The sequence below is a fragment of the Diplotaxodon limnothrissa genome, linkage group LG9 (genome assembly GCF_057381915.1).
Source record: "Diplotaxodon limnothrissa isolate DT_005_m linkage group LG9, D_limnothrissa_male_GT1.1, whole genome shotgun sequence".
Taxonomy (NCBI): domain Eukaryota; kingdom Metazoa; phylum Chordata; class Actinopteri; order Cichliformes; family Cichlidae; genus Diplotaxodon; species Diplotaxodon limnothrissa.
Genome location: NC_140604.1, coordinates 36038736 through 36054020, shown reverse-complemented (window position 1 = coordinate 36054020; position 15285 = coordinate 36038736). Strand labels below are relative to the sequence as shown.

The window sequence follows — 15285 nt, the reverse complement described above, 5'->3', positions numbered from 1 at the left end:
GCTGAGATGTCATCCATCTTTGGTTTGGGGAGGAGGAGGAGACGTCAAACAGCAAAGGAGGCGTCAGAGACTTCACGGGAGTCGGAGGTGTTGTGTTAGAAATGAAAAGCAGGATCATTCTCACCTCCATGAGAAGAATACAAACACGTTTTTAAAAAGAAGACGTGAGCAGCGTCCTGGAAGCAGCAGAAGTCTTTTCTCATCAGACTCCTCTGCTCAGGTTTCACCACATCACTAACTGATGCCTGAATCACACCTCCGCATTCAGTCCGAGTGTGGAGTGTTTCCAGTGGTGGCGTTACACATGAGTCGCTGGTTCGATTCCAGCCAGAGACACAAAACCATAAAAGTCTGCATCAGACATGCAGAGCGAGGGAAGCGGCTGTACAACCACAGTGCCGCCAACGCCGCTGCACACATTTATACAGGTGTCACTGCTGAGGTCGTTCTGTTCGTTCTTTTCCTCGTGATTCAAAAAACAGCAGCAGAAGAAGAGAGACGGACATGGAGCAAAGAGCAGGGCTGAACAGTGTTTGTGGGCCGTGTGATGTGACCTGTAGTTATAGCAGTAACCTACACTGCTATAGATGTGACCTGTAGTTATAGCAGTAACCTACACTGCTATAGATGTGACCTGTAGTTATAGCAGTAACCTACACTGCTATAGATGTGACCTGTAGTTATAGCAGTAACCTACACTGCTATAGATGTGACCTGTAGTTATAGCAGTAACCTACACTGCTATAGATGTGACCTGTAGTTATAGCAGTAACCTACACTGCTATAGATGTGACTTGTAGTTATAGCAGTAACCTACACCGCTATAGATGTGACCTGTAGTTATAGCAGTAACCTACACTGCTATAGATGTGACTTGTAGTTATAGCAGTAACCTACACCGCTATAGATGTGACCTGTAGTTATAGCAGTAACCTACACTGCTATAGATGTGACCTGTAGTTATAGCAGTAACCTACACTGCTATAGATGTGACCTGTAGTTATCCGGTTGTTCAGTGATGACGCGACGAATCCTACTTCCAGGTAGGGCTGCTCAATTAATCGAATTTTAATCACGATTACGATCTGGGCTTTCAACGATCATTAAAAATGACTGAGCCGATTATTAGCCCCTCCCTAATTTATCCGCGACACCTTAAAGGCCGGTCCGTGAAAATATTGTCGGGCATAAACCGGTCCGTGGCGCAAAAAAGGTTGGAGACCGCTGATTAAGAGGACCCGAGGGAAGCTCGGAAAGCTAAGCAGAAGTTATTTGGAGAGTGACTGCCGTTGGTTGAAAAGAGAGTTTAAAAAAAAAAACTTCAGTGGTGTTGCACACTATTTTATATTATTTTTTTAAAGTCATTGTTAACCCTTTAAAGCCGGTCAGAGCAGCACGCTCCGTTTTGCGTAACTATTTTTAAATCCCTGTAGAACCTGAACCGTGTAAGCTAGCGCAATAATTTGTTTTGCATATGAAACCGGAGGAGTTGTACTTACATCTGATGCCATCAGCTTGTCCTCGGTCACGGTTTCGTTCCACATATAGCTTTGCAAAAATTGCATAAAAAGCGCTTGCAGGAACAAAAACATAATATTCCAGAAACACGCTTTGCCGATCCGATCAGCTGTTCGTAACACTTCCCACAGTGAAATGATGCACCTGCTGTTTTCTTTGCAAATTTGCATCATAGGATTGTTTTTTGTTTTTCCTGCAGTATATAAAAATTGCTGTATCTCCAAAATAAAACTATGAAGACAATCAAAATAAATTTCCTGTTGTTGTAAACTATTTTTTGCAACTTTATTGTATTTAAAGTTTTGAGGGATAAGCCTCTTAAATTTCTCCAAGTAGAAATATATGTAAACAAAACAAAAGCGATTTTCAATTTTTTTTGTAGTTTATTGCACTTTTTTGCAATTTATGTAATTACTATGCACTTAATGCATACATATTATTAAAATATGGGCTATAACAGTTGTATTGATGTATAGCAACTTGAAATGCTCCCACAAATGGCACTACAGCATGTAAAAAAAATAATATAAGCTCTGGTGGACTTGGTTCTATAGTAGGTCTTAAAGGGTTAAATAAATATCGTCAAATAATCTTGATCTCAATTTCAGTGAAAATAATCGTGATTATCATTTTTGCCATAATCGAGCAGCCCTACTTCCGGGCCTAAAGTAGTCTGCGTTTAATATGGCTTTTGTGTTGTTAAGGCAAGGCAAGGCAAGGCAAGGCAAGGCAAGTTTATTTGTATAGCACAATTCAACAACAAGGTGATTCAAAGTGCTTTACAGAGACATTAGAAACAAGAACAAATAAAAAGCATGATTTAAAATTGAATAAAACAAGCAAATAAACTAACTAACTAATTAACAAACAAACAAACAAACAACAGTATATAAAATCAAAACAGATAAAATCAGAACAGTAGATAAAATCAGTAGTTAAATGTAAGTTTTGAAATTTAAGCTTAAAGTGTGGATTTGGTGCTTTATTCAAATGCAGCTGAGAACAGGTGAGTCTTCAACCTGGATTTAAATAAACTGAGTGTTTCAGCTGATCTGAGGCTTTCTGGGAGTTTGTTCCAGATATAAGGAGCATAAAAGCTGAATGCAGCTTCTCCGTGTCTGGTTCTGACTCTGGGAACTGCTAAAAGACCGGATCCAGATGACCTGAGGGATCTGGATGGTTCATACTGGGTCAGGAGGTCATTGATGTATTTTGGTCCTAAACCATTCAGAGCTTTATAGGCCAGCATCAGAACTTTAAAGTCTATCCTCTGACGGACAGGCAGCCAGTGTAAGGACCTCAGAGCTGGACTGATGTGGTCCACTTTTTTGGTCTTAGTGAGGACTCGAGCAGCAGAGTTCTGAATGAGCTGTAGTTGTCTGACTGATTTTTTAGGTAGACCTGTAAAGATGCTGTTACAGTAATCAAGCCTACTAAAGATGAATGCATGGACTAGTTTTTCCAGGTCCTGTTGAGACATCAGATCTTTTATCCTTGATATATTCTTGAGGTGATAGTAAGCTGACTTTGTTATTGTCTTAATGTGTTTTTCTAAGTTTAGGTCTGCATCCATCACTACACCCAAATTTCTCGCCTGGTTTGTGGTTTTTAGATGTATAGATTGAAGTTCTCTGGTGACCTGTAATCGTTTTTCTTTGGCGCCAAAGACTATTACCTCAGTTTTGTTTTTGTGTAGCTGGAGAAAATTGTGGCACAACCAGTCATTGATTTCCTCAATGCATTTACCAAGAGCCTGTACAGGGCCTCGGTCTCCTGGTGACATTGTGATATATATTTGTGTGTCATCTGCATAGCTGTGATAGTTTATTTTGTTGTTGTTTATAATCTGTGCCAGTGGGAGCATGTAGATGTTAAACAGAAGGGGTCCCAAGATGGAACCTTGGGGAACTCCACATGTGATACTTGTCTGTTCAGATGTGAAGTTACCTATTGATACAAAGTATTTCCTGTTTTCTAAGTATGTTTTGAACCAGTTTAGTACAGTTCCTGAAAGACCTGTCCAGTTCTCCAGTCGTTTGAGTAATATGTTGTGGTCAACTGTATCAAATGCTGCACTGAGATCCAGTAAAACTAGGACTGACATTTTTCCACTGTCTGTATTCAGACATATGTCATTAAACACTTTGGTCAGAGCGGTTTCAGTGCTGTGGTTCTGTCTAAAACCTGACTGGAAGGCATCGTAGCAATTATTCTGTTTTAAGAAGTAACTGAGCTGTTGAGAAACTGCTTTTTCAATGATCTTACTTAAAAACGGGAGATTTGAGATCGGCCTGTAGTTGTTCATTTGTGTCTTGTCAAGATTGTCCTTTTTCAGTATAGGTTTGATTACAGCAGTTTTTAGTGATTCTGGAAACACACCTGATAATAAAGAAAAGTTGACGATCTGTAACAGGTCTGACTCTAAAGTCTTTGAGACCTTTTTGAAAAAACTTGTTGGCAGGACATCTAAACAGCAGGAGGAGGAGTTCAGTTGACCTAAGATGTCCTCCAGGTCTTTGCTGTTAATAGGTTGAAACTGTTTCATGGTGTTTAAACAGTTTTTTGGTGGACACAGTACATATCCTGGATCTGCTGTTGATGTACCAATTGCTTGTCTAACTTTTTGGATTTTTTCAGTGAAGAATTTGGCAAAGTCATTGCAGGCCATGGTCGAATGAAGTTCAGCTGCCACTGACACAGGAGGGTTTGTTAGCCTGTCAACTGTAGAAAATAAGACCCGAGCATTATGGCTGTTTTTAGTGATGATGTCAGAGAAGTAGGACCTCCTTGCATTCCTCAGTTGTAAATTATAATTGTGAAGTTTCTCTTTATAAATGTCATAATGAACCTGGAGGTTTGTTTTTCTCCATCTGCGCTCAGCTTTCCTACACTCTCTTTTTTCATTTTTCACCAGTGTGGAGTTTCTCCATGGAGACTTTTTCCTTCCAGAGATAACCTTCACCTTAATGGGAGCAATAGTGTCCATTACATTTAACATGTTAGCATTGAAGCTATTGACGAGCTCATTGACTGACCCTCTGGGCAGGTCAGGTGTTAATGGGAAGACCTGGTTAAAAATTGCACTACTGTGTTCAGTTATACACCGTTTTGTGATCACTGTTGTTGATATATTTGTGTGGGCTGAGATTTTACTTTCAAAGAAAACACAGTAATGATCAGACAGGCCCACATCAGACACAGTAACCTTTGAAATGCTCGTTAACATGTTTAATGTTTTGTATTTTCTTCTATTTAATCTCAAAAAGCTCCTAAAACAGTCAGTGATCACTGTTGACCTCCCTCGGCTTTTATTACCGCTAATCATTTATTTAAGCTCAGTTTTTAAAACCTTAGGATGTAACTACAGCCCAGCCCATGCAGCAATATATGAATGACTAACCTCGTATTGTGGCTGCATTATCTCAGTTGTTCTCCTGGCTGAAGTTTGGTCCTTTTACAGCATCCTGCCATGCGATTACATTTGTTCCTGACCACCGAAAACACTCATGTTAACTTTTATCGAGTGGAAAAAAAGTTAGCTTGTTCATATTATGCTAACATAGCTGTGTCGCTAGCGGTCACGTAGCACATCATTATATACCAGCTAGCCAAACTTCAGTAACCCTACAAACGTCACTGCTGTTTAGTTTTCTGTCTTCATTTATGTTGGAAGTGATAACAGAGCTGTATGTTTTAATTTGTTTCCAAAACCCTGCAGTCAGGACATGCTATATTGTATTTAGATAGAAGCTAGCAAGCTAACTTCCTGCTAACTTCTAACTCCGTTAAATGTCAAAAATGTCCGTTGTCATGGATGCCTGGATGTTAAACTCAATTGTTACACCTGGTAGAGCAGAACGCTGATCATGTTATTAAAGATGAAAGACTTTAGACAGTTTTTCAACTCTCAGTAATGCCATAGTGATCGTTTGATATATGGACCTGCAGCGGAGTTTAGGCTATAGATAGATGCTATAGATGTGACCTGTAGTTATAGCAGTAACCTACACTGCATAGATGTGACCTGTAGTTGTAGCAGTAACCTACACTGCATAGATGTGACCTGTAGTTATAGCAGTAACCTACACTGCATAGATGTGACCTGTAGTTATAGCAGTAACCTACACTGCATAGATGTGACCTGTAGTTGTAGCAGTAACCTACACTGCATAGATGTGACCTGTAGTTATAGCAGTAAACTACACTGCATAGATGTGACCTGTAGTTATAGCAGTAACCTACACTGCATAGATGTGACCTGTAGTTGTAGCAGTAAACTACACTGCTATAGATGTGACCTGTAGTTATAGCAGTAACCTACACTGCATAGATGTGACCTGTAGTTATAGCAGTAAACTACACTGCATAGATGTGACCTGTAGTTGTAGCAGTAAACTACACTGCTATAGATGTGACCTGTAGTTATAGCAGTAAACTACACTGCATAGATGTGACCTGTAGTTGTAGCAGTAAACTACACTGCATAGATGTGACCTGTAGTTGTAGCAGTAACCTACACTGCTATAGATGTGACCTGTAGTTATAGCAGTAACCTACACTGCTATAGATGTGACCTGTAGTTGTAGCAGTAAACTACACTGCTATAGATGTGACCTGTAGTTATAGCAGTAACCTACACTGCTATAGATGTGACCTGTAGTTGTAGCAGTGTAGGTTACGCTTTGCTCCCACTTACTGAAGTTTCTATTCATCTCCAATAAATCTGAGAGCCCAGGCTCCGATCAGATCTGACGTCACACACTAACACCACACAGACACACACAGACTCTCATTTCTCTTTTGGATGAAGTGAAATTTTAAATGAAGGATGAATGGTGCGATTTGCTGAGCCCAGTGAAATCAGGGTTGGTGTTCCTGATGTGACGGCTCAGGCCTGAGAGCACATTTACATTCTTCCTCGTCCTCTTCCTCTTCCACGGGAAATCATTTAGACTTTCTGCCACATTCACCGATGTTCGTCAGTCTGTCCTGTTCCTTTTTTTAGCTCCCTGATAAAAGATTCGTCTGCCTGCTCTGCCGGGACTTCCAGGTCAGTGAGCCCCGAATGCAGGTCGGGACAACACAGAGAGTCTGACAGCCGAGAGCTTCACTTTCACTTTCATTTGAGAAACTTTCCTTTCTTTCCGCTGCGCGCTGGATTTTCTCTGATCCATTTTCGTGCCTGTGTCAGTGTGACATCCTGCTGCGACAGGTCGAGGTAACACTTGATGGATGTGCTCTGCAGTGGGCTGAGGCGAGGCACAGTGCCTGTCAGGGTTATTAGACAAGTTGTAAATAGACGACATGAATCCATATTTATTCCCAGTACAACAAAAACACATTAAAGGTAGAAACTGTGAAATGTTTAACAGATATGAGCTGATTTTGAGTTTGACCCATGTGACCGAGCTGCTGACAGCTGATCAGCTACTTCCTGTCCCAACTTTATTCAAACTCAAAATGAGCTCATGTGTTTCCTAACATGGTACAGTTTCTCATTTTAAAGACTTTACATGTTTTCTATGTTCTGCTGTGAAACACAAAGACCCAATTTATTCAGCATTACAGATGAGATTAAAAAATAAAAGCCGATGGAAGAAATCAGGGTCTGCACCCTGATGGAAACATGGAAATCTAATGGAAAGGATGCAAGGCCCCTGAAACAGCCTCGGTTCATAGAGGTGATGAAGGTCGTTAAGGGTGCACTGGAAAGTACACATAATTGATCACAATGAAATATCAATGAGATGTGCTCTTTAAAAAGAAAGGCAGACGGTGTGTGGGCGCTAAAGGTTAACCTTTCACCCAGGTTCAGTCTTTTTTTTAATCTCTCCACGGCTGAACCCCTAATGCGTCAGTCAAAGTGTGTCCACATTTCTACACGTTGTACATGCAGGTGGAGGGACAGGAGGCCTCACCTCATCATCGCCCTGACTGCACCGTGTTTCTGCAGGTTTCCTTCCTCCACCAACACTCCTCACACAGAAACTCTGCAGATTCACACTCTGAGTTTTAATCTACAGGGTGGGCCATTTCTATGGATACACCGTAATAACATGGGAATGGTTGGTGATACTAAAGTCCTGTTTGTGGCACATTAGTATATGTGAGGGGGAAACTCCTCAAGATGGGTGGTGACCATGGTGGCCATTTAGAAGTTGGCTACCCTGTACAACAATGTCAAAAACAAAATGTACAGGATGTCTGAATGTTGATAAATGTGTGTGCAGTAGGGCAGCCATGTTGTTGGTCACATGATGTCATTAAACTAGGGCTGGGTTTTGATTATCGATTTATTGATTAAAATTGATTCTAGCTTGGATAACGTGATATCGATTGATTAAATCCTGCATCGATTTTTAAATATTAATTTATTTTGCCCCAAACGCCAGAATCTCAGATTAAACCTCACAAAATTTCAACAACCACCAAACAGCTAAAACAGTAAATGAGAGCAGGAACACGGCTTCTGCACGAAGACGTAAACACAAAGCAAGGAGCAGCCGATGGATCAGAATCAGTGACCTTTCAGCCCCAACGGGGTGTCTGTGTATGCGCCTTTAAGATTTAGTCAAGTTTAACATCCTGTGTGGGTCACATTTGACAAGTTTTAACTTTTGAGTAAACGTTATCCTTTTAGCCTGAACTTTGATGACAGTTTTTTGTACAGTGGAGCTGTTCAAATGGACTTCAGATCATGGAGAAGGTCTAGTCCCTGTCAGGACTCTTGCTGCAGCATTTTGGATCAGCTGAAGGCTTTTCAGGGAGTTTTTAGGACATCCTGATAATAATGAATTACAGTAGTCCAGCCTGGAAGTAATAAATGCATGAACTAGTTTTTCAGCGTCACTCTGAGACAGGATATTTCTAACTTTAGAGATGTTGCACAAATGGAAGAAAGCAGTCTTACATATTTGTTTAATATGTGCGTTGAAGGACATGTCCTGGTCAAAAATGACTCCAAGGTTCCTCACAGCGTTACTGGAGGCCAAGGTAATGCCATCCAGAGTAAGAATCTGGTTAGATACCATATTTCTAAGATTTTCAGGGCCGAGTACAATAACCTCAGTTTGATCTGAATTAAGAAGCAGAAAGTTAGCGGCCATCCAGGTCTTTATGTCTTTAAGACATTCCTGCAGTTTAACTCATTGGTGTGTGTTATCTGGCTTCATGGACAGATAGAGCTGGGTGTCATCTGTATGCTATGTCTTCTGATGTCTAATAATAATAAGTCCTCTGTTGGGGCTGTGAGAAAATAATCTAACAGTAAGGAGTTAGAATCCATTTATTCTGAGCTGGATGAGATTAGACTCACTGAGATTAAAGCAGAGTGAGAGGTCCGGACATAATAATGTGTGTGCAGTCTGTGCTTTGAATGCAGACTAATTGTAAGTGTTTGTTAAGATTGAATTACTGTTTATAATTGTCAGTGGTTGTCACGAAGACTTGTGTGTGATAAAGAAGTGATGATGGTGTTTAACAGCTGTGTAATAAATCCCAACAGTGCCAGGACATTACGCCTGTTATGTGTTCAGGTGAAACAGGATGTGGTGGTAATAAATGTTTCTCCACAAAAATGAGTTTTATAAGACTAAATTCTCTCCCTGCTGGCTCCAACTTTAATCAAGGATTAATGATCCATTATTGATGTCAGAAATGTTCTTTAAACATTCTGAGGAAAGCTGCAGTTCTGGGCTGTGTGGCAAGCAGAAGCTGGACCCAAAATGCAGGCTCTCAGCTTTATTGGCTGGCAAGGAAGATTCATACAAAACCAAACCACACTGGGAAATCTAAGTTCAAGAAACCACAGGGAGAGAGTAACACACAGCAGCTGGGAGAAATCAGACATAACCAGACCAAAGGGAAGCAAACTCAATATATTCATGTAGGACACAGACCTTCAAAGTAAAACAGGAAATGTAACACTGATGCGGACTAACTAGGGGAAACACAGAGACCAACATAAAGGAGGCACAGAGGGCAGCTACTAAACACTTAGAAAACTAAACAGAATACAAGAGACTTAGATACAAGACTATAGAATAAACTGAGGCAACAAAGACAACTTAGAACATGCATCATAATACAAAAACCCTGAGACACAAGTGACTCCAGACACTGGGTCAGCAGATCCAGGATCCTGACAAGTTCAGACGTTTGTTGACGTTTGATTCTTACAGTGGGTCAGAATTTACCTGAACTTTACTGTGAAGGGGAAATGACCTCTACAGACCAAAGCAGGCTGTGAACTTTTAACATGGGAGTCTATGGGACTGACTCACTGCTGCCTCTGCTGGACGTCAGGGGAACTGCAGCTTCATTTTTTAACCCCCGAGTTAATGTTTGCTCCACATTTATCTCATGAGACATATACAATAAAACACAATGACATGCAGCCCCTCCTGCACACAGCACGGGTCAGTGTCTGATGTTTGTAACTGTGTTGTTTTCACAGGTGAAACACAATCGCCTCGTACAGGAGATGAACCATCCAACAGCAGGACGCATCGCTGTCGTCGGTCAGCACGCACACACACACACACACACACGCACGCACGCACGCACGCACACACACACGCACACACACACACACACACACACACACACGCACGCGCGCACGCACGCACGCACGCACGCACGCGCACACGCACGCACACACACACACACACACACACGCTGTCCTCACTGTAACCCTTCTCCTTCAGTTTTTGACACCAGTTTGGTAAATGACATTTTCCAAGAACACAAACAAATATTTCCCATTAAAACCACAGGATTGTGTTCATCTGACACACAGACACACACTCGTCCACAGGGACTCTCCTGCTTTGATGGATCTCAGCATGTTTCCACTAAGAGGAAGCTGTTTGTCCACCAAAATGTATTTACTGTCTAATCTGTCTTCTAACCTGTGTGTGTGTGTGTGTGTGTGCGTCTGGCCAGCCGAGCAGGAAGACATTCATAATGACCAGAGGCAGGTCACAGCGTGTGTGTTATAGTACTTGTATGGATCCTCATACGGTCCTATCCTGGACTCAGAGGGTTGGTGTCAGTCGCAGGTCCGTCGGCACACTTGGTTCAGATTTGTAGCTGGTGGTGACATCGGGGGAAAACGTCCCTTCAAAGCAAACGTCTCAAACACAGCGAGGCTGCTGCTCCATTTCATGCCGTTGGAGTTATTGTGGTGTGGCTGTGGTCTCCAGTGCTGTGTCCTCTGGTGTCATAACTGACATTCCACCAGCTGAGGAAACAGCCAGCACTGCCCGCTCAATAACATCAGGATGGTTCCAGAAACATACTGAAAGAACGAGTGATTATCTTCCCACGAACAGAGCCGTCCATCATGGGGTGCTGTTAATAACAGGGCAGGTATTTGAATCCGAGCAGCCAAAGACCAGATCCACACTGGGGGGGCTGTGGTTCAGTAAAATGAGCTAACGAGGAAAGATGGAAAAATGCGGAGAGTCTAAGACAGAAATCCAAAACAGTGCCTGATCAGGGTCTTCTCCCTGTGAAGCGCATCTATGGGCTCGAGCCGGCTGCTCTACAGCCATACAGCATGTGGTTGTGTTTTAATTCTTTGCATCTTGTTCTGTTTAATCTGAACAAGCCCCTAAAAATAGTGAGTGATGACTGTCGGCCTCTCTGGGCTTTTATTACCAGTATTCAATTCAATGCTCTGTTTTTAAAACGCTACGATGCAACAACAGCCCAGCGGTTTGACAGACACCAAATATTTGAACATGTTAGAAAAGAATGACTCTGAGGCTGACAAAGGTTAGCATGGGTGCATGAGGCTTCATAGCCAGGACTCCAAACGTGCAGCAGCATGTTAATGACTGTACTCGTGCTGGGGATGGATGCTGTCAGGTGTTCTCCTGACTGATGTTTGGTCCATTTTCAGCATCTTTTTCTGCCCTGACGTGTTTGTCGCTGCCCATCAGGGACCCTCAATGAAAGTTAACGTGAGGGGAAACAAGTTAGCGTTTATCTTCCAGCCTCACTGTGCTAATGTGCTGCTAATGTTAATCATTATTGAGTTTGGGAACTGAAGACAAGCTTGGCCAATGAAATCAGACTGAAGAGGCGGATACATGTGAGCTGGGACGATAATGTAATCAGTACTCATTAGATAAACATGTTTGTCACATGTATATCAGTGATGGATTCCCTCAGGTTCTTTTTAAACCTTTCGATTGAAACCAGAAATGTTCAGGAAGGTTCGGCTCACTGCAGATGCACTTAAACTGTGTTTCCTGCAAAGACGGAGACCTGATGGGCTCAGTGAACTCACAGAGCAGAGCTCTACTACATGCTTCACTCACCCAGTCACAGTTACACAGCTTTAATCTGTGCCTAAACACACAGATGGAAGCATTATGACCTGACGTTCATTGTCTTCCCACGGATACCTCAGCATGTGGACCAGATTCGTGAGGGATCTATCCACTGACCCTCCGATTAATAGGTGACCCGCTCTTCCACCTGAGCCACAGCCAGCCAATCACAATCACATGAATAATGCTCACAGAGATTTAGGTTTGTGTGTTTCCTGCAAACTGAACCTTAAACTGAAAATCACCGTCCTGACTTTGTGGCCGAGTCCTCGCAGTGTGACTGCAAACAGATTTATGTGCCCACAACATGACCAACACATGTGCACACACACATCCTGCTGACATGTAACATGATGTCTCACTGCCTCCGTGTGCTCTGTGATCCTGTTCCCTCATGTGATTTACACCAAACCATAATGTGAGAGGAATCTGTGTGTGTGTGCGTTTGTGTGTCAGCCCATTCACAGCCCTAACAATATCCTTTTCTTTGCTCTGCACTTTGCTCTGCATCTCTGTTTAGTAAACAACACCAGACACAAGTGTGTGTGTGTGTGTGTGTGCACATTTGTGTGGTGTGTGTGTTGTCTGTACCTCGGAGGTTAATTGGGCGTGAAAACGTGCTGCTCAGAACATTCATTGGCCGACCTGTTGATGGCACTCCTCTGTTTGTGAGTGTGTATTCATGTGTGTGTGCGTGTGCTGTTTCAGAGCCAGGAAATAGCTCAGAACAAACAGTAACAGACTGAAACGTGATGGAGGCAGCGAATAAAAGCAGGACACAAACCAAGCTATTCAAGCTAGAGCCAATGCAACCTGCAGGCAGCGCTAAACACAAACCTGAGGACGGCCCACCTGCCCTGACAGTCCCAGTAACCACCACAACCACCTGTAACTAAGCAACCAGCAACACCTGTAACTAAGCAACCACAACTACGTGTTACTAGGCAACCATGACAACCTGTAACTAATTAACTATGAACACCTCTAACTAATCAAAGACAACCACCTGTAACTAAGCAACCACAACTACGTGTTACTAGGCAACCATGACAACCTGTAACTAATTAAGCATGAACACCTCTAACTAATCAAAGACAACTATCTCTAACTAATTAACCATGTCCGCCTGTAACTAAGCAAACACAACTACGTGTTACTAAGCAACCATGACCACCTGTAGTTAATTAACTAATTAAATATAACCACCTCTAGCTAATGAACTAGAACCACCTGTAAGTAATCAATCATGAGAACCTCTAACTAATCAAATACAATCATCTCTAGCAAGTCGTTATCCACAGCCATCTGTAACTAAGAAACCACGAACATCTGTAACTAAGCAACCACGACCATCTGTAACCAAGGATACCAAGATCATTTGTAACCAAGCAACCAAATTCTAAAAAACCTGTTTCTAAAAATGTAAAAAACAAAAAAAAACAACCTTTTGTTTGTTTTTTAAAGTCCTATGTGATCAGGATCTGGTTTGTGTCCTTTTTCAGTTGTTATCTCTATTAACTATGATACAGAGTGATACCATGTATAATTCACAAGTTAACTTATTATATTATGTGATTATATAAACACAAATTATAACATCATTAGTTGATAAACATAAACTAAACAGTTAAAAGAGGTAATATTTACCGTTTATTAACACTGATCGTTATAATGTGTATAAACACCATTAGAAGTAATACTTCTATATAATTTCTTACCACAAACCTCACTGACCACAGACACAAAGAAAACTGTCAATCTTTTTCCGCCTCAGTGGTTTGATTATTTCTCCTCTTCGGTTTTAGCACAGAAATGCAAAAGAATGCAATCAGTGAATAACAGGATTACATAATCTTATTCCATAATTATTTGCCCTGACACCCTGAACACACACACAGTCAAACATGACACTACGCGGGCAGATACACATACACATGTCATCTTGCACGAGTGGCCTCACACACACACACAATGTGAGAGTTTGGCTCATTAGTGCTGTTCTTTAAAAAAAACAGCTGATTGTTGTGAGTTTCCCAAAATGAAATGTTTCCTTTTCCTCCTCGCTCACTTCCTGCCTTCATTATTTCTTTAAAACTAATTTAACAGAAAGAAATGAAATGAAACAGGAAGCTGAATTCAAAAAATAATCTTATATGAAATCAGAATGACTCACAGATGGTTGCTGGTCCCTTCCCTATTATAAGAACATGGTTAATTTGATGTTCCAGGTGACACACACACACACACACAGACACACACACACACACACACCTGCATCAGTGTGACACGTGTACTCATTCACATATAGCTAATGTTTGCTGCTCATCTGCAAGCTGCTTTGCAGCCCACCTCCACCCAGCTCCTTCTTTTGTTACTGATGCCTGCTCTGCTCTGTGATGGTGTTCTCCTACGCCGAGTCGTAACTGTCGGTGGTCTTTACCGAAATCAGTGATTGCGTCACACGCTCGGCCACAACAATAGGGGCTTCGGCCTGCGTCCATGCTGTGAGGCTTAAACTGTCTCTGCTCCTCCCACATTCTCCATGAGACAGACGTCCCACAGGGAACGATAACCTCATCAGAGAGGAGGACGAGAATGAGTTCACATCCTGGGTGGAGTGGGTCAGTGTGGGGTCTGATTAGATGAGTGTGGGGATGCTCAGAGCAGAGAGCTCCGGGCTCATGGTGGTTTAGTTCTTATTACTGACCCATAAACACACGAGTCTGTATATCTTGGTTGTGAGAAGTTGTGACGTGTGCAGGACGAGTCCACAGTGTCTCAGTGAGCAGACAAGCTGCTGTGAGGTGTGACGTACGGCAGCAGGTGGTTAGAGAACAGGATGTGACTGAGGTCCTTCAGCATCCTTTGGGCTCTGTGCAGACCTGTAGCACTGAGTGTGTGTGTGAAATAGTGAATGCAGGTTGTACAGCCTGGAAAAGCATTGTGGGTTTACCACATCCCACACCACATGTGCTGTGGGAACTACCGAGGTGATAATGTAACTTAATCGAAGAGAAGAAATCCCCACTCACAGCTCAGAGTGGAAAGAGCACACGAGGCTCAGCATCATAAATAACATGCAAGTTAGATTTTAGAGAAGACACAGCCGATCTTCTTCCTCTTTCTGCTCCTTTCAGAAGTCATCCGCCTCCATCTCCTCCTGCCCCAGCCCTCTTGCCACACCAGCCTCTGCATGTCCTCCTGCACTGCATCCATGAACGTGCTGGACGTTCACTTTTAAACCCAGTTTGGAAAAACATGTCGCGAGGTCTTGGGCACAGATCCCAGAGATAAGGCAGGATGTGATGTCAGTTATTAGTTTATTAACAAGAGGAGGAAACCCTCAGCAGGAAGGGGAGGGGCTTCACATTAGAAATAAATACATTTTAAAAATACGACGTTTCTTTGAACGCATCATAAACTACAGCAG

At 42.2% G+C, this 15285-nt stretch overlaps 1 protein-coding gene across 2 annotated transcripts in view; it reads left to right on the top strand.

Annotated features, from left to right (window-relative positions):
* sugct (succinyl-CoA:glutarate-CoA transferase) overlaps positions 1-15285 on the top strand; it is a 70821-nt gene that overhangs the window by 53359 nt on the left and 2177 nt on the right. The window contains exon 13 of one of the 2 annotated variants that reach the window (XM_085363185.1): positions 9974-10037. The exons of the other annotated variant lie outside the window; for it this stretch is intronic. Coding sequence (XP_085219311.1) covers positions 9974-10037 — 64 coding nt within the window. The remainder of the gene's footprint in view (positions 1-9973; positions 10038-15285) is intronic. 2 annotated transcript variants of the gene reach the window in all.